This window comes from Megascapheus bottae, chromosome 18 (assembly GCF_031878675.1).
Source record: "Megascapheus bottae isolate mThoBot1 chromosome 18, mThoBot2.hap1, whole genome shotgun sequence".
Taxonomy (NCBI): Eukaryota; Metazoa; Chordata; class Mammalia; order Rodentia; family Geomyidae; genus Megascapheus; species Megascapheus bottae.
Window position 1 is genome coordinate 26,513,433 of NC_143526.1, and position 16,738 is coordinate 26,530,170.

General features: G+C 41.7%; 1 protein-coding gene across 1 annotated transcript in view; it reads right to left on the minus strand.

Annotated features, from left to right (window-relative positions):
• Atrn (attractin) overlaps window positions 1-16,738 on the minus strand; it is a 102,549-nt gene that overhangs the window by 22,698 nt on the left and 63,113 nt on the right. Inside the window, exons 13-20 of the mRNA XM_090352058.1 lie at window positions 14,098-14,219; window positions 11,288-11,426; window positions 9,534-9,724; window positions 8,514-8,733; window positions 7,691-7,876; window positions 6,805-7,038; window positions 4,011-4,148; window positions 2,806-2,899 (exon numbers count right to left, since the gene is read on the minus strand). Coding sequence (XP_090208184.1) covers window positions 2,806-2,899; window positions 4,011-4,148; window positions 6,805-7,038; window positions 7,691-7,876; window positions 8,514-8,733; window positions 9,534-9,724; window positions 11,288-11,426; window positions 14,098-14,219 — 1,324 coding nt within the window. The remainder of the gene's footprint in view (window positions 1-2,805; window positions 2,900-4,010; window positions 4,149-6,804; window positions 7,039-7,690; window positions 7,877-8,513; window positions 8,734-9,533; window positions 9,725-11,287; window positions 11,427-14,097; window positions 14,220-16,738) is intronic.

The window sequence follows — 16,738 nt, forward strand, 5'->3', positions numbered from 1 at the left end:
GAAGGGAGGGAGAGAAAGGAAGGAGAGAGGATAGAGAGGAATTGGTTTTGGATCATGATAATTACATTCTTCATTATTCAGAACTGGTAGACTGAAAGGAGTTTCATAAATTTTCTTGCTGATTGTTAAGCAATTCACACCACTAATACATCAAAACGATGGACAAACATTTGCCAAAATATGAGATAATGTGTAATAAGGCTAGACCCCATTTATTACAATGACAAACACATTTGTATGGGCTATACATTCTAAAAGTGCAATTTTATCATTTAAAAGTATTAATTTTTCATTACTTTCCTGCTCTCCCTTTAATATTAGCAAGCAAAAACTAAATACCAACAAGCACTTTAAGAAAAATCCTCCCCAGGGAGGGAAATGGGGACAAAAATATGAGAAGGGGTATCAATGCGTGAGAAGTAATATACCTGGCGAATGTAACTGTAACCCTTCTATACATTACCTATACAATAAAAAATAAAATTAAAAAAAAGAAAAATCCACTCCAAAATACTTCAGTAACTGAATATCAAGTTTTTTTTTTTTAAATCATTCTAGCTAAAAAGAACTATTATTATTTTCAGTTGTAGGACTTGAATTCTGGGCCTGAGCTCTTCAGCTCAAGGCTGGCATTCTACCACATTGAGCCACAGCATCACTTCTGATTTTCTGGTGGTTGGTTAACTGGAGATAAGATTCTCATTGATTCTCAAAGCCGGGATGGCTTTGAACTGTCCTCAAGATCTCAGCCACCTCAGTAGCTAGGATTGCAGGCATGAGCCACTGGTGCCTGGTGTCTAAAAAAGAATTATTTAAAAAAAATATTCTTTGAAACAGTGTCTTGCTACTATGTAGCTCTGACTGTCCTTTAACTCTTCATCCTCCTGCCTTGAATGTAACCCCAAGCACCCTGAATTCTGAGATTACAGGTGCCTGCCACCACAACCAGCAAAAACAGGCTAACCTCTCTCTGAATATTGTCTACAAATGTCATCATTAGTCACAGAGACACTTAGGCAAGCACAACAGCCACCAAACATAGGAAAAGACAGAGAGTTTAGGTAATACTAAAATACAGAAAGCTTGAGACAAGGGGCTGGGAGTTTGGCCTAGTGGTTGAGTGCTTGCCTAGCATGCATGAAGACCCGGGTTCAATTCCTCAGTACCACATACATAGAAAAAAAAAAAAAAGAAAGCTTGAGACAAAAAGCCCAGGTGATAACATTGGCACTTGACACAGTCATAATCTTTTGGAAAGCTGAAAATCTTTCATTGGATGCCATACCTCATGCCTTTGTTGTGTCTCTAAATAACAGTGATTAATTTTGCTCTCACATTTTTCTCTTTAAAGGAGTCTGAATCAAAACATTAAATTTAATCTTTGGTTAGAGTTTCCTTCATATATTATTAGCTTTAAAGTAGCATGAAACTAGTAACCATATATACAAGATCAATTCTCTGCTAAATCATACTAAAAATGTCTCAATTGCTGATTTTTAAAATTTATTTTTGGTGGTACTGGGTCTGGACTCAGAGCTTCAAGTACTCTACCACTTAAGCCATGCTCCCAGCTCTTTTAGTTCTTTTAGTTTCTTTTTCAGATAGACTTCCACTCTAGTCTTGGACAGTAATCCCCTCCACTTTCTGCATAGCTAGATTACAGGTGGGAGCCACCATGTCCAGCTTGTCTCATTAATTCTTTTGCACAGGCTGAACCAGAATTGAGATTCTTTTATATTCACCTCCCCCAATAGCTGGTAATAACAGCTGCTACTATCATTCTTCAAGACAAATAAAATTTATCAATGATGAAATCTGTTGATGTGACTTAATATTCTCACATTTAATTATTTGTCTAAAGCTTCTTCTTGAGAGAAGAATAAACTTCAATGTACATACTTCATGAAGTTTCCCAATAAGGAAGAGGGTATATGCAAATTGGGGGATAATCACTCTCATGCCAACTAACAAAGACACTAAAAATAATGATTGCAAGGCAAAGCCTTTCTTTTTTTTTTTGCGGGGGGGGGGGGGGGGGGTTGTCAGTCGTGGGGCCTGGACTCTGGCCCTGGGCGCTGTTGTCCTTGAGCTCTTCAGCTCAAGGCTACCACCCTAATCCTTGAGTCAAGGCACCACTCCCACTTTTCTAGTAGTTAATTGGAGATAAGAGTGTTAAAGTCTTTAATGCCAGGGCTGGCTTTGAACTGCAATCCTCAAATCTCAGCCTCCTGAGTAGCCAGGATTACAAATATGAGCCAAGGCATCCAGCTGGCAAGGCCTTTCTTGATAGATGGGAAATGGAAGCTTAAAGGAGGCAAAGCTAGGTCTGAAATCCAAGTCTACCTTTGCTGAATCTGCACTCTAAGAGATGAGGGTGGGGGTTTAGAAACCCTCCCCTCTGGAAGACATTACACACATTTCACCAAGGAGAGGGCTGGACATTGAATGGATGAGTTACAGGCAAGAAGATCATTTCTACTACCAGACAACCAAAACACTACATAAATATTCATACCAGCTCTTCTAACTCAAAAGAGTACAACCCTCTGACAAGAAAAAATTGAGTAGGTGCTAAAGTAATATGACTAATCCAAATTAGCAAGCCAGGAAATGTTAAAAAGTGAATGAAAGAGCCATTAAAGAATGGTTGTTAACGACTCCTCAGTTTAGAAGTTGATTTGTATGGAGCAGGATGGGCATTATCTTCAAACTAATTAGCCCAGAGGTCTCAGAAGGAATGGGTAGCTTTCAGGGTTGAGGCAACTTCATGCCCTGGCTCCCCTGGTGGAAGAATATGGTACTCACAGCTGGCATTCATCCCCCTTGACACCCTTGGTGGTACAGAAGCACTTGCCCGTGTTGGTGTTGCACAGTGATGCATGCCCATTGCACTTGCATGCTGGGAAAAGAAAGGGGAAAGCAGATCACAAAGGGTTTAGATTATTATGACCAAAGGTGGTTTTTTTTTTTTTCTCCTAGATAAGGCAGACTAAAACACAAATTGCTTGTAAGATTTCTGATTTTTTTTTCAGCTAAGTTTATCTCTAGTAAGATAAAAGCAACATTAAAAGACCCAAGATCAAAGGATAGGAGGAAAAGAGAAGCTAGTCCCCATTGCCACCTAAAGCAATTACTACTTCCATTTTGACAGACTCCCCCCGCCCCAGTATTGTCTTCTTTTATTTATTTAATAAACATATACAAAATATCTCTAGCATGCCAGATACTGCATCCCAGTCCTGGGTGTGGACTATATCTTGGAGGAAGTTGGCTGGGATGCCTTCCATCTCAACCAAGGAGCATTTTTTTCCAAAGCATCAGCATTCACACACACACACACACACACACACACACACACACACACACACACACACACACACACACACACACACACACACACACACACACACACTCAGAAATGAGGCATTTCCTAGCCCTTCTAACCCTCATCTCACTTCTGATTGGAGGCATTGGGGTCACAGCTGCCCTCCCATAGCAGACGTGGACACAGCTAGACGCTGCAGTCTCTCAAGGAGCTGTCAGGAACTTGGCCCCAACTCAGTCACACTTCACAGGCACCTTAATCCTGAGCTGAGGGCCTCTATGTGGGAAAGGGGGGAAATAGAAGATATTTGCTCCACATTTATTTCCCTTTCCTGGTGCTTCCTTCTCTCCCTCCCCATGTCAGGCTCCCTTCCACAGTGAGATGTTCCCACCCACAACTGTTCTACTTCCCTCTCTGGTGTATTGTTCAATGAAGGGGAGGGGGAAATTGACTTTTTCCGTGTTTATACCTCTGCTTAACTCTTTCATTGTTGATTTGCTGCTTTAACCAGTTGCTCTCATATCCAAAGGTTCAATCCCCAGCTCAGCTGAGCTCTTGACAATATGAGTCAATCAGAAATACAACATCCAAAATCAAATGGCTCTTTCCGTCTAGATATTCAACTCAAATAGAAGTATGTGCTCCACCTGACTTGCAATCAGCAGACTTCACCCATGTGACTTACGCTGACATTTGCCTCCATTGGTAGGATCACCATAGAAGCCAGAGATGCAGGTCTCACAGTGCTTGCCTGTAGTCAGATTCTCGCACTTCTCACATATACTCTGGTTGATGCATTTGCTGTGACCGTTACACTGGCAAGCTGAAAAGGAATAAAATATCAAGGAGCCTCTTCAGAGCAGAAGCAGATGGAGTAAGTTTGACAAGATTTATCTGCATGTATCTCTATGTTATTACCCCTAAATATAAAATCATCAAAACTAGCCAGGCCATCTGGGTGAGGTGGCTCACAACTGTACTCCTAGCTACTCAGAAGGGTGAGATCTGAGGATCTCAGTTCAAAGTCAGCCTGGGCACTAAAGTACGTGAGACTCTTATCTCCAATTAATCACCAGAAAACTGGAAGTGGCACTGTGGCCCAAGGGGTAAGGCAGCAAGCAGCCTTGAGCTGAAGAGCTCAGGGACAGCACTCAGGCCCAGAGTTCAAGCCCCACAATTAACAACAACAACAACAAAAAAATCAAACCAAACCAAAACACAACCCAGGTCTTGTGGTACATGCCTGACTTTGTAGGCTAGAGGCAGAACTGCTTAACCCCAACCCAAGGGTTTAAGGCTAGCCTGGGCAACATGGTGAGACTCCATCTTTAAAAAAGTAATAATCAAAACAAGCTCATTAAATACTAATTTGAAGGGCTGGGAGTTTAGCCTAGTGATAGACTACCATGCACAAAGACCCAGGTTCAATTCCTTGGTACCACATACATACAAAAAAAGCCAGAAGTAGTGCTGAGGCTCAAGTAGTAGAGCTCTAGCCTTGAGAAAGTCAGGCTCATGCCTGTAATCCTAGCTAGTCAGGAGGCTGACATCTGAAGATCAAGGTTCAAAGCCAGCCTGGGAACAAAAGGACCTGAGACTCCTCTCTTCAGTTAACCTCTAGAAAACCAGAAGTGGGGCTTCGCTCAAGGGGAGGGGAGTAGTCTGAAGAGCTCAGGGACAGTGCCTAGGCTGAGTTCAAGTCCCATGCCCCCCCCAACCACCACCATCAAACACATACACACACACACACACACACACACACACAAAATACAATCTCAAGGGGCTGGGAGTTTGGCCTAATGGTAGGGTGCTTGCAGGAAGACCCGGGTTTGATTCCTCAGTACCACATACATAGAAAAGCCATTAGTGGGGCTGTGGCTCAAGTGGCAGAGCACTAGCCTTGAGCTAAAGGCCAAGGACAGTGCTTAGGCCCTGAGTTCAAGACCCAGGACAGGCAAAAAAAAAAAATACAATCTCAGGGACAATGTCTAGGCCTTGAGTTTAAGCTACAGGACTGTCAGCAAAATAATTAAATAAGTACGTAAATAAATATTATCAGAGACAAACAGCCTGTAGGTATAGTCAAGCAATACAGTACCTATTTAGCCGAAACCATGAGTTCAAATCTCAGTATTAAAAAAGAGGAAATTTTCTTAACTGATAAAAAAACCATAAATGAAATACCTAAACCAGCATCATATTTTAATGGAGAAAGACTGAATTGGTTCTCTTAAGTATAAAAGACAATGGCATCTATTTCTAATATTAGGTAGTTTCCAGTCAGGACATGTAATCCTCCTAAGGAAAAAAATTGATTGAAAAGTAGGGGCCAATTTCCTTATGAATGGAGTGATGTCATTCTTTCTGATGGCACCATAAAATTTCATTATGTATAAGTACCAAAAAAAAAAAAAGTAGGAGCCAGGAGTTTGGCCTAGTGATAGAGTGCTTGCCTATCATGCAGAAAGACCAGGGTTTGATTCCTCAGTACCACATATATAGACAAAAGCTGGAAGTGGTGCTGAGGTTCAAGTGGTAAAGCTCTAGCCTTGAAAAAGCCCAAGGAGAGTGCTTCGGCCCTGAGTTCAAGCCCAGGAATGGCAAAAAAAAAAAAAAAAATTGAAAAATATACCTCTCTTTCTGAACAGACAGTATATAGCCTATTATGTAGAAGAAGAAATTCACTTAAAAAAACAAAAACAAAAAAAAACACTAGAAGCCATGCAGTGGCTCACACTTGTAATTCTAGCTACTCAGGAGGTTCAAAACCAGCCTTGGCACAAAAGAACCTAAAGCTTTTATCTCCAATTAACCTCCAGAAAATGGGAAGTGGGACTTCGTCAAGGGTAGGGTGGACCTCACCTAGGCCCAGAGTTCAAGCCCTATGACCCACCCCAAAACAAAACAAAACAACCTAGAACAAACAATTCAGCAAGGATGCATGATACAAGATCCCTATACAAAAATCAATCATGTTTTACACAGAACAATGAACAATTTAAAAACAAAATTAACTATTTCACTCAAAATAGCATGAAGGACTGCTTTAAACAAGTTTAACAAAATAAATGCCAAGCATATATACTGAAAAATATTAAGCATTGTTACATAAAAGACAAGAGGTGGACCGGGAGTTTGGCCTAGTGGTAGAGTGCTTGCCTAGCATGCATGAAGACCAGGGTTCAATTCCTTAGAACCACATACATAGAAAAAAGCAGGAAGTGGTGCTGAGGAGCTCTAGCCTGGAGAAAGTCCAAGGCTAGTGCTCAGGCCCTGAGTTCAAGCCCCAGGACTGGGAAAAAAAAAAACCAAAAAACTCATTTGGAGACCTCAATATTTTATTGATATTAAAGTATTTTTCATACAAAACTATTCCTCCTAAAATGATGCCATTTTTTTCATAAAGGAAATCCATGGTAAGTAATATAGATTTCAAGATTTTACTCTTCATAAACTGGTAGTAGATACAGGCATCTTACCTGGGCAATGGATGAAAGACCAGTTGTATCTGCTGTCCTCCAGACACATGCTGGAATTCAGAAGCGGCTGGGGATAGGCATTTCCACTAGAGGCCTGTGAAGGCATCTTCACTGGTCCTTTATAGGAACCTTCGATGCATTTCCCTTTCCCGGTATTGCTAGGATCAGTACACCAGCCACAGCCTGGCTGCTCTAAGCAATGACTGCAAGTACAATAGCCTGAGCAATTTTCAGCTATAAGGAAAACACAAGTTACAATTTACTATCATAAGCAGATTTGAATTCATTATGTTTAAATTACCTTTTTAAAACAACAACAACAAACATCTGTGATTAAAAAATTACTATTCTACAGAGACCATTTAAAAGAGATAATGAAGCCAGGTACAGTGGCTCACACCTGTAATCCGAGCTACTCAGGAGGCTGAGACAAGAGGATCAAAGTTCAAAGCCAGACCAGGCACTGAAAAGTCTGTGGGACTCTTATCTCCAATTAATCACCAGAAAACAGGAAGTGGTGCTGTGGCTCCAGGGGTAGGGCAGTAGCCTTGAGCTGAAGAGCTCAAGGACAGAACCCAGGACCAGAGTTCAAGCCCAGTGACTGACCGAAGGGGGGAAAAAAAAGAGATAATGACCTTAAAGAGCCTAATATTTTGTACAATATATTTGATTTATTTACAATTGTTAAATTTATCACTGTGTTTGATTCTGTGTGCATTCTGTCATTAAGCAAGCCTAGCTTAACACAGCTTTTGAACAGACTTGAACAGAAGATCAGATCCAGTATGTCTATCAAACATTTAAGGGCTGAGATCACTGCCCATGACAAGTACTTTTCACTCCCATGTAGGGCACATATGAATGTCTGGGTTCTTTTTTAACTTACGAGGGCAGCTGCTCATCGTGTACCACTCCATACACTGGCCAAAAGGGAAAGAAGCCACATAGGCATTGGAGTCCACACACTGCTTCATGTTGCTGCACCACATGCACTCAGAGCTGCTGCTAGTGCACTCTCCACATGCTGTCCGTAGGGCACATGGCGTTCGGCACTGCTTGGCACTGTGGTTGGCTGGAAGTAAACCCAAGAGGGATACTTTTATAGTAACGATGTGTCTGTTAAATCCAAGGTTTTCAAATGTGGGTTAAGACATATTAGTGTCATGGAATTCATTCAGGGACTACATTACATGAAGGAAAACACAGAGAAATTTTCAGGACGCAAACCACAGAAGGTACTCGGCACTCGGCTATAGCACAGGCATAGTTCTTGTTGGCCTTTGGCTTCAGTGACACAATTGCTCTCAACACTTAACTCCCTGCTGATACTAGCTTTTTCAATACTACCCCTGCAGTGACTTGCTGTTTTTCTAATCTTGTGTTTTATTTTCTTTCTTGTTCTTTCTTCCACAGCATTTCTCTGCCAACACCAAGAAATTTGCTTTTCAGAAAAATTTTCACTTATTGGAGTCAACAAATCAGTCAGTCTCTAGGTTAATTAGAATACTAGGTTTTTGAGTAATGCTATTTTCAGTTTTTGTGTTGCTGGTTTTTGAATGGCTCAAACTAATCAGAGGCACAGATTATTTCCCAGTTCATTTAAAATTTGGGGTTATGCTTGAAACATAACTGAAATCAATACACCATCTACACCTCCTACACACTCTCCCAAAAAGCTGCCAGTACACCTTATTCACTCATGTCCTTACCAGGCCTTTCACAGACGCTGCCATTGAGTGGGTTGATGCAGGTTGCAGCCTTCAATCCTCGAGTACTAGGCTCTGACAAGATTCCACAGAAGCCAGCATCGCTGGGCTCAGATGGCATCCACTGCAGTAAACTATTTGTAAATGGAGACATATCTTCCCAGCACCAGTAGGATACATTGATCTTTCGAAGGCCAACCCATGGAGTTAAGGTGAGCTTGGACTATAGATAAAACAGACACACTTATGAATGCACCGATGTTTTGACCAAAATACTACTTCTACCACTAAGTTAGATATACTTCACAGATACAAGAAAAGCTCCCTGTTCCCTAAACTCAAGATATGTCAGTTTAAGATACATAATCTCTTCCGTTATGGCCATTTTACAAAGGACAAAAATATAGCTCAAAGAGCAGATTATAGAAATAAATAACAAAGCAATAATCAAACAAAGCCGGACTGGCTTTGAACCCTAATCCTCAGATCTCAGCCTCCTGGGTAGCTGGGATTACAGGCATGAGTCACTGTGCCTGGCTAAAATAACTATTCTTATATGAAGTCATTTAACCAGTATTTATAGAGTATTGGTTATATACAAAGAAGTATTGCCTTCCATGCCTTTTTGTTTTCTTTTTTGGTTGGTCATAGAGCTTGAACTTCAGGGTCTGGGCACTGTCTGTGGGCTCTTTTTGCTTAAGGCTAGTGCTCTACCACTCTGAGCCACAGCACCTCTTCCAGTTTTCCGATGGTTAATTGGAGGTAGAATCTCAGAGACTTTCCTGCCTGACCTACCACGGAATCATGATCTTCAGATCTCAGCCTCCTGTGCAGCTAGGATTATAGGTATGAACCATCAGCTAGTATTTTAAATTAAAAAAAAAAGAAGTATTAAAAGAAAAGACTGACAATGTAATTCTATAGGCTAGTATAACACGTTAACTTGCATTTCTTCTCTTGCCAGTACACCTCGCACAAGGCAGGGACTGGCAACTGCAGGTCTGAGGATATTAATTAACTCACCATGCCCTGTGATGACTGCATTATTCGTAACTGTTTAAGGACAAATTCCACCTTCTTCTGGGTTGTGAGGGAAGCCAAAAAGGCATTGTGATTCCTACAGGACAATTTAGCATTGTCGTAATTCTCTTTGGCAGTAGTAATTTTCAAACATGAATTTCCAACCAAATGCCAGCCAATGCCACAGATGTTTTCTTTGGGTGGGGGAAAGGAAAAAAAGTGTTTTAGAAATATACCACAGTACTATACTGTTAGTTCAAATTACAGAACACCTAAATAATTCTTGTGATTCAAATTTTAGACACTTCCTCAGGATGTGGTAAGGACATCAGACACATTATTTACTCATTTCCAAATACACAACACAAGGACTAAAAACACGTTGATGGACTGAATAGTGGAATGTCGAGTGGTAGAGTACCTGGCTAACAAAGAGTAAGGGCCTCAATTCATAGTGTAGTCCTCCCCCCAAATACTTAATATTAAAAAAGATTCATTAATTATTAATCATATTTCCTCAATATCAGGAAGTATATTCAGAAGAAAATCTTCTAATCTTTGAGGAAAATTGTTTGCTGTCAATGTTAAATTGCACACTTCTTTCTGAATAACAATTAAAAAGAACACTAAAATCCTTAGTGCCCAGCAGATAAATGCAAATCAGAAGTATAATAGAGAACTGCAAATATGGCAATATTTACAGTCTCCAAATGCCGCACTATTTACATATTACCAAGCAGAAAGTACAAATAAGTGCAAAATCTCAAAAGTGATAAGGCTATAGCAACAAAGCAGGCTTGCAATCTGCTTCTGTGATCATGTTGAACACACAGAAGGTATTGTGCAGAAGCTAGGGATGCTCCCTGGACATAAAATGATAGCAAGTGAGCCAAGTGGCTCATCAGATCCAGAATCATCTGAGAGACACAATCAACAATGTTTATTATCCAAAACAGCCACTGAAACCAATAGAAAGTATTGTGAGAAAGACATTTAAGAGCAGATAGACTTCTTCCTCAGTGTGGCATTGAAGACTAATTAAAATGCAGACTCTAGGGCACAACTCCAGATCTGTATTAGATGTCTTTTAAGAAGGTGCTCAAGTATTTAGTTGCACATTAAAGCTTGAGATACAGAACAAGAAATTCAATCACATTCTTCTAAAGGATATTCAAAAATGGGCTAAGTCCAACACAATTGCCCTGTTCATGCAGACAGCGCTGCTGCAGAGAGCCACCTTTCCTGGACATCATGGTTGAAATCTTGCTATTCTCAGCCTGTTTATCCCCAAACCTCAGGATACCATAAGGTATAGGGTTGAAGATTATCCCAGGAAGTGCTGCTAATACAAGTATCTCTTGTTTCCTTCTCCTGGCAGAAGGTGCACCCCCTCCCCCTCCCTCTCCTTCCCCAGGAAGCAGATAACCAATTCCACTGGCCAGTAAGAAGTACTCATTGTGATCTATCCTGGAGGCTGGCTGCTGACACTATGGAGTTCTATCTCAAGGAAGAACAATGGGGCAGGATCAGTGACCTCAAGACAAATTGTCATTTAATTCTCCAGAGTAGTTAGGTGATATTTTGTGTCATTTCAAAGGGCAGTACAAATGAAAGATTTAGGAACTATATTTTAGTTAAGAGGGCAAGGGAATGAATGAACATATGCTCCTCGCTAGTAGGTTCAATCTACACTCTACAATATTGAGGAGATGGGATGAAGTTTTGGGTCCACACACAAAGTAAACCACAAGGCCTACCGGGCAAGGCAATGCACTCCTGATTCCGGGGCTCCCACTGGCAGTTCTGGTCCAGGGCACAGCTCCTGCAGCTGGTCTTCTTGTTACAGTAGTACATGGGGTTATCCTTGGGGCACTTCTCATACCTGGAAATGGAGATCTAGAACACAGTGAACAAAAGATTTTTATGTTGGGGCCAGTAGTTTGGCCTAGTGGTAGAGTGCTTGTCTAGCATGTATGAAGACCTGGGTTCAATTCCTCTGTACCACATACATAGAAAAAAAGCCAGAAATGGGGCTAGGGGTTTGGCCTAGTGGTACAGTGCTTGCTTAGCATGCATGAAGGCTGGGGTTCGATTCCTTAGCACTATATATATAGAAAAGGCTGGAAGTGGTGCTGTGGCTCAAGTGGTAGAGCTCTAGCCTTGAGGAAAGCCCAAGAACAGTGCTCAGGCCCTGAGATCAAGCCCAGGACTAGAAGAAAAAAAAAAAGGAAGGAAGGAAGGAAGGAAGGAAGGAAGGAAGGAAGGGAGGAAGGGAGGAAGGGAGGGAGGGAGGGAGGGAGGGAGGAAAAAGAAAAGAAAAAAGCCAGAAATGGTGCTGTGGCTCAAGAGATAGAGCTCTGGCCTTGAGGAAAGCCAAGAATAATGCTCAGGCCCTGAGTTCAAGCAACACAACCCAAACTGCTGAGCTGGGTACCAGTGGCTCACCTGGTACCTATAATCCTCACTACTCAAAGAGGCTGAGATCTGAGGATCATGGGTAGGACTTGCCAGAGTCTGTGAGACTCTTATCTCTAATTAACCACCAGAAAACCAGAAGTGGTACTGTGTTTCAAAGGGGTAGAGTATTAGCCTTGCATGAAAATTCTCAGGGACAGTGCTCAAGCCTTGAGTCCAAGCACCATGACTGACAAAACAAAAATCAAAAAACAAAAACCCATAAATGCCAGGAACCTGTAATCCTATCTAATCAGGAGGCTGAGATCTGAGGATCAAAGTTCAAAGTCAGCCAGGGCACTAAAGACTGTGAGACTCTTATCTCTAATTAATCACTAGAAAACAGGAAGTTGGGCCATGGCTCAAAGGATAGGGTGGTAGCCTTGAGCTGAAGAGCTCAGGGACAGAGCCCAGGCCCAGAGTTCAAGCCCCATGACCCATAAAAATAAATAGAAAAATATTGAAACTATAACATCTGAGTCATTTTATCTTCTTTGGTCTCTTATAGCTAAAAATTCAAAATTCAGGGCCAGGAGTTTGGTCTAGTGGTAGAGTGCTTGCCTAGCATTCACAAAGACCCAGGTGCGACTCCTTGGTACCACATACATAGACAAATCCAGGTGTGGTGGTATGGCTCAAGTGGTAGAGCTCTAGCCTTGAGAAAGCTCAAGGACAATGTTCACACCCAGAGTTCAAGCCCCAGGACTGGAAAAGACAATTTCAAAAGTCATATATAGAGACTACAAAAGTTATGCTGAACCAAAATATAACATAAGGAAAATGCTGGGCATGGTGACACATGCCTGTAATCTCAGTTATCTGAAAGGCTGAGGAGGGTCACAAGTTTAAAACCAACCTGGGCACTATGGTGAGTCAATCTCTGCCCCCCAAATAAAAAAAGACAGATTTTGCAAAGATTATCATTTCTACAATATGGGCCACTATACACCTGACTCAAGTCCTAGTTTTCTCCTCAGACCTTACCCAAGTGGAATAAGCTCACCACTATAAGCTTCAGACCCAGGATCTAGTTTAACTACAGCCATGAAGCCATGATCAGGAACAAAATCCTCAGATATAAGTTTTACCTTCTCCTAAACGCCTTACACAAATTATGGACAGAAAGCCTTGGTATCAGAATGTATACATTATCATTTTCTAGAAGAAAACTTGAGCAATGATAAAACTAAGTCTACATTCCATTTTTAAAAATAACATAAGGAGGACTGGGAGTTTGACCCAGTGGTTGAGTATTTGCCTAGCATGCACGAAGGCCCAGCTTCGATTCCTCAGTATCACATACATAGAAAAAGCTGGAAATGGTGCTGTGGCTCAAGTGGTAGAGCTCTAGCCTTGAGGAAAGCCCAAGAACAGTGCTCAGGCCCTGAGTTCAAGCCCCAGGACTGGCCACAAAAAACAAAACAAACAAACAACAACAACAAAAAAAACATAAGGAGCAGGGATGGGCGCTGGTGGCCACACTTGCAGTCCTAGCTACTCAGAAGGCTGAGATCTGAGGATCACAGTTCAAAACTAGCCCAGGCACAAATATCTGTGAGTCTCTTATCTCCAATTAACATCGGAAAACTGGAAATGGCACTGTGGCTCAAGTGGTAGAAGGCTAGCATTGAGCTGAAGAGCTCAGAGACAGCACCCAGGGCCAGGGTTCAAGCCCCACTATGGACAAAAAAAACAACAACAAAAAAACCTCTGGGGCTGGAGGCATGACTCAAATGACAGAAGACCAGCCAAGCAAGCTAGACAAGTACAAGTTCAGACCCAAGTACTAGCAAAAATAAAAAAAAAAAAAATAAATCTCTGGACACCAATCGTCCCAGTCCTATAATCTGAGCTATTCAGAGGCTGAGGTTCACTAGCCTAGAGAGAAAAATACAGGAGAAAAGCCATGCCCCATTACTCTCTCACACACATTTTCCCTCATACAAAGATACATACACACACACACACACACACACACACACACACACACACACACACACACACGGCACGCATACAACCTCTGGACAATTGCTTATGCCCTACATTCATCCTACACCTAAGCCCAGATGGATTACGTTTTAGCCTGTGAAGCCCTTGAGTAACAGGCCCTGACCTGGCCTTCTGTGCAGCTGTGGTTCATAGGGACACAATGGTCATTGCACCAGTGGCAGTCATTGGTGTTGGCTGTACAGCTGTAACAGTCCGTGTGCTGATCACATCTGTCATGCTCAAAAGCTATAAAGAGAAAAAAAACAAAACTCATGAATTGTGATGGTTCTGGTAAAACATAAGCCAAGAAAGATCAATAAAAGAAAAAAAACTTATATAGTTGGGAAGGGAGAGTGAAACGGGAAGGAAAATAAATTCATATGTTCACTCTAAAATAACAGGATCCCCAGACTTTTTTTTTAAGTTGGTAAAAACTGAAAAGCAAAGGTAGGTTACTTTAACAACTATGAGACACAACTGATGTACAAACTGGGGTCTTTGAGAACTTTTCTTCCAAGAGTGGGGGAACAACCAACTTGAATAAACAACAGGAGTTGTTGAGGAGCCAGAGAATATAATAGGAAAAAACAAACAAACCAACAAGACTCCCTCTGAGTCACAAATGCAAGTCATATTTAGGCATACTCAAGGCAGTATCACAGGAGGAAATACATACTACCATCATACCACAGGAAGCACTGGTCAAACTACATTTTGTGCAGTGAATTCAAGAGTATGAGTATCAGAACTTCTGGGTTACTGTAGATCTGCTGCACTTTGCAGAAAAGAGAAACTGCAACCCTACTGTGATTTCTTAAATCATCTCAGGGATGTGTTACATAGTGGAACTCATAAACTAGGCCCACTCTCACAAAAACAAGGCAGTCTGCCCCTTAAGTTGTTCTTCTTTCCCTGGTTACCATGGAAACAATCAGGCTCACTTAGGAGTGAAATAGGGTGTCAACATCTAAGATGAGATGGCAAATGGCTCACACATCTAAGAAACTCCTGAGATAACTCAGTAGTATTTCCAATGTACTTTAATTTAATTTTAACTTCTAAAATTCCCTTTAAAAGGTGACTATTTCATTGATTTTGTCCTTACCAGAAGACAGGTATTAATCCTACTAGATTTGGCTAATCTCTATTCTCCATCAGTGAATCACACAGGTTCTTACTGAGGATTTACATTCTGAAGTAGCTGAAATTGGAGCATCCCAGCAAAGTAAAAGATAGCATAGTCCACCATAACTTTCAACACCAATTCTACGAGTTATGAAATTTAGTCAATGAATTTTAAATTGATGTCTAATAAGTATTCTTTTTTTTTTTTTTGCCAGTCCTGGGCTTGAGCTCAGGGCCTGAGCACTTTCCTTGGACTTTTTCAAGGCTAGAACTCTACCACTTGAGCCTCAGCACCACTTCTGACTTTTTCTATATATGTGGTACCAAGGAATCGAACCCGGGTCTTTGTGCATGCTAGGCAAGCACTATAACCACTAGGCCAAACTCCTGGCCCCCTCTAATAAATATTCTGCATAAATACTTCTTACTTTTCAAGACTTTCTTGCATACAACTTCACTGTGTTAATCTGTGTTCAGAGCAAAAGGGCAAAAAAGCTTAACAAGCAGGATGAAGAGAATGGTTTGGAGGTTCTAGAAGCAGGGATCATTGCTCATCATCAGCAACTATCTCTCTTATTATCATTGATGTATCCAACTATCACAGTTAGAAAATACTTTGTAAAGGGCAGGGAGTTTGACCTAGTGATAGAGTGCTTGCCTAGCATGCAAGAAGACCCAGGTTTGATTCCTCAGTACCACAAACATAGAAAAGCCAGAAACAAAGCTAGGCATGGTGGCTCACACCTGTAATCCCAGCTACTCAGGAGGCTGAGATCTGAGAATTAAGGTTCAAAGCCAGCCCGGGCACAAAAGAACTTCAGACTCTTATCTCCAATTAACCTCTAGAAAATGAAAAGGGGGGCTTGGATCAAGGGTAGGGTGGTAGCTGTGGGCTAAAGAGCTCAGGGACAATGCCCAGGCCCAGGGTTAGGGCAGTAGACTTGAGGTGAAGAGCTCAGGAACAGTGCCCAGGCCGAGTTCAAGCCCCATAATCCACTGAAAAAAAAAAAAAAAAGCCAGAAGCAATGCTGTGGTTCAAGTGGCAGAGAGCTAGCCTTGAGGAAAAAGCCCAAGGACAGTGCTCATGCCCTGAGTTCAAGACCCAGGCTGGCAAAAAAGAATAAATAAACAAAATATTACTTTCTATTCCCCAGTAACACCAGCCACATTTAACTTATCTGAGAGTCCCATGGCTACCATCCTGGAACAGGGCATCTATATAACATTTCTATTATCAAAAAAGGGTCATTGCAGGGCCAGGAATGTGGCCTAGTGGTTGAGTGTTTGTCTAGTATGCACGAAGCCCTGGGTTCAATTCCTTGGTACCATATACATACAAAAAGCCAGAAGTGGCCGGGAGTTTGGCCTAGTAGTAGAATGCTTGCCTAGCATGCACGAAGACCAGGGTTCGATTCCTTAGTACCACATACATAGAAAAAGCCAGAAGTGGTGCTGTGGCTCAAGGGGTAGAACACGGGCCGAGAGTTTGGACTAATGGTAGAGTGCTTGCCTAGCATGCATGAAGACCTGGGTTTGATTCCTCAGTACCACATATATAGAAAAGCCAGAAGTGGTGCTGTGGCTCAAGTGGTAGAGCACTTGTCTTGAGGAAAGCCCCAGGACAGTGTCAGTGTTCAGGC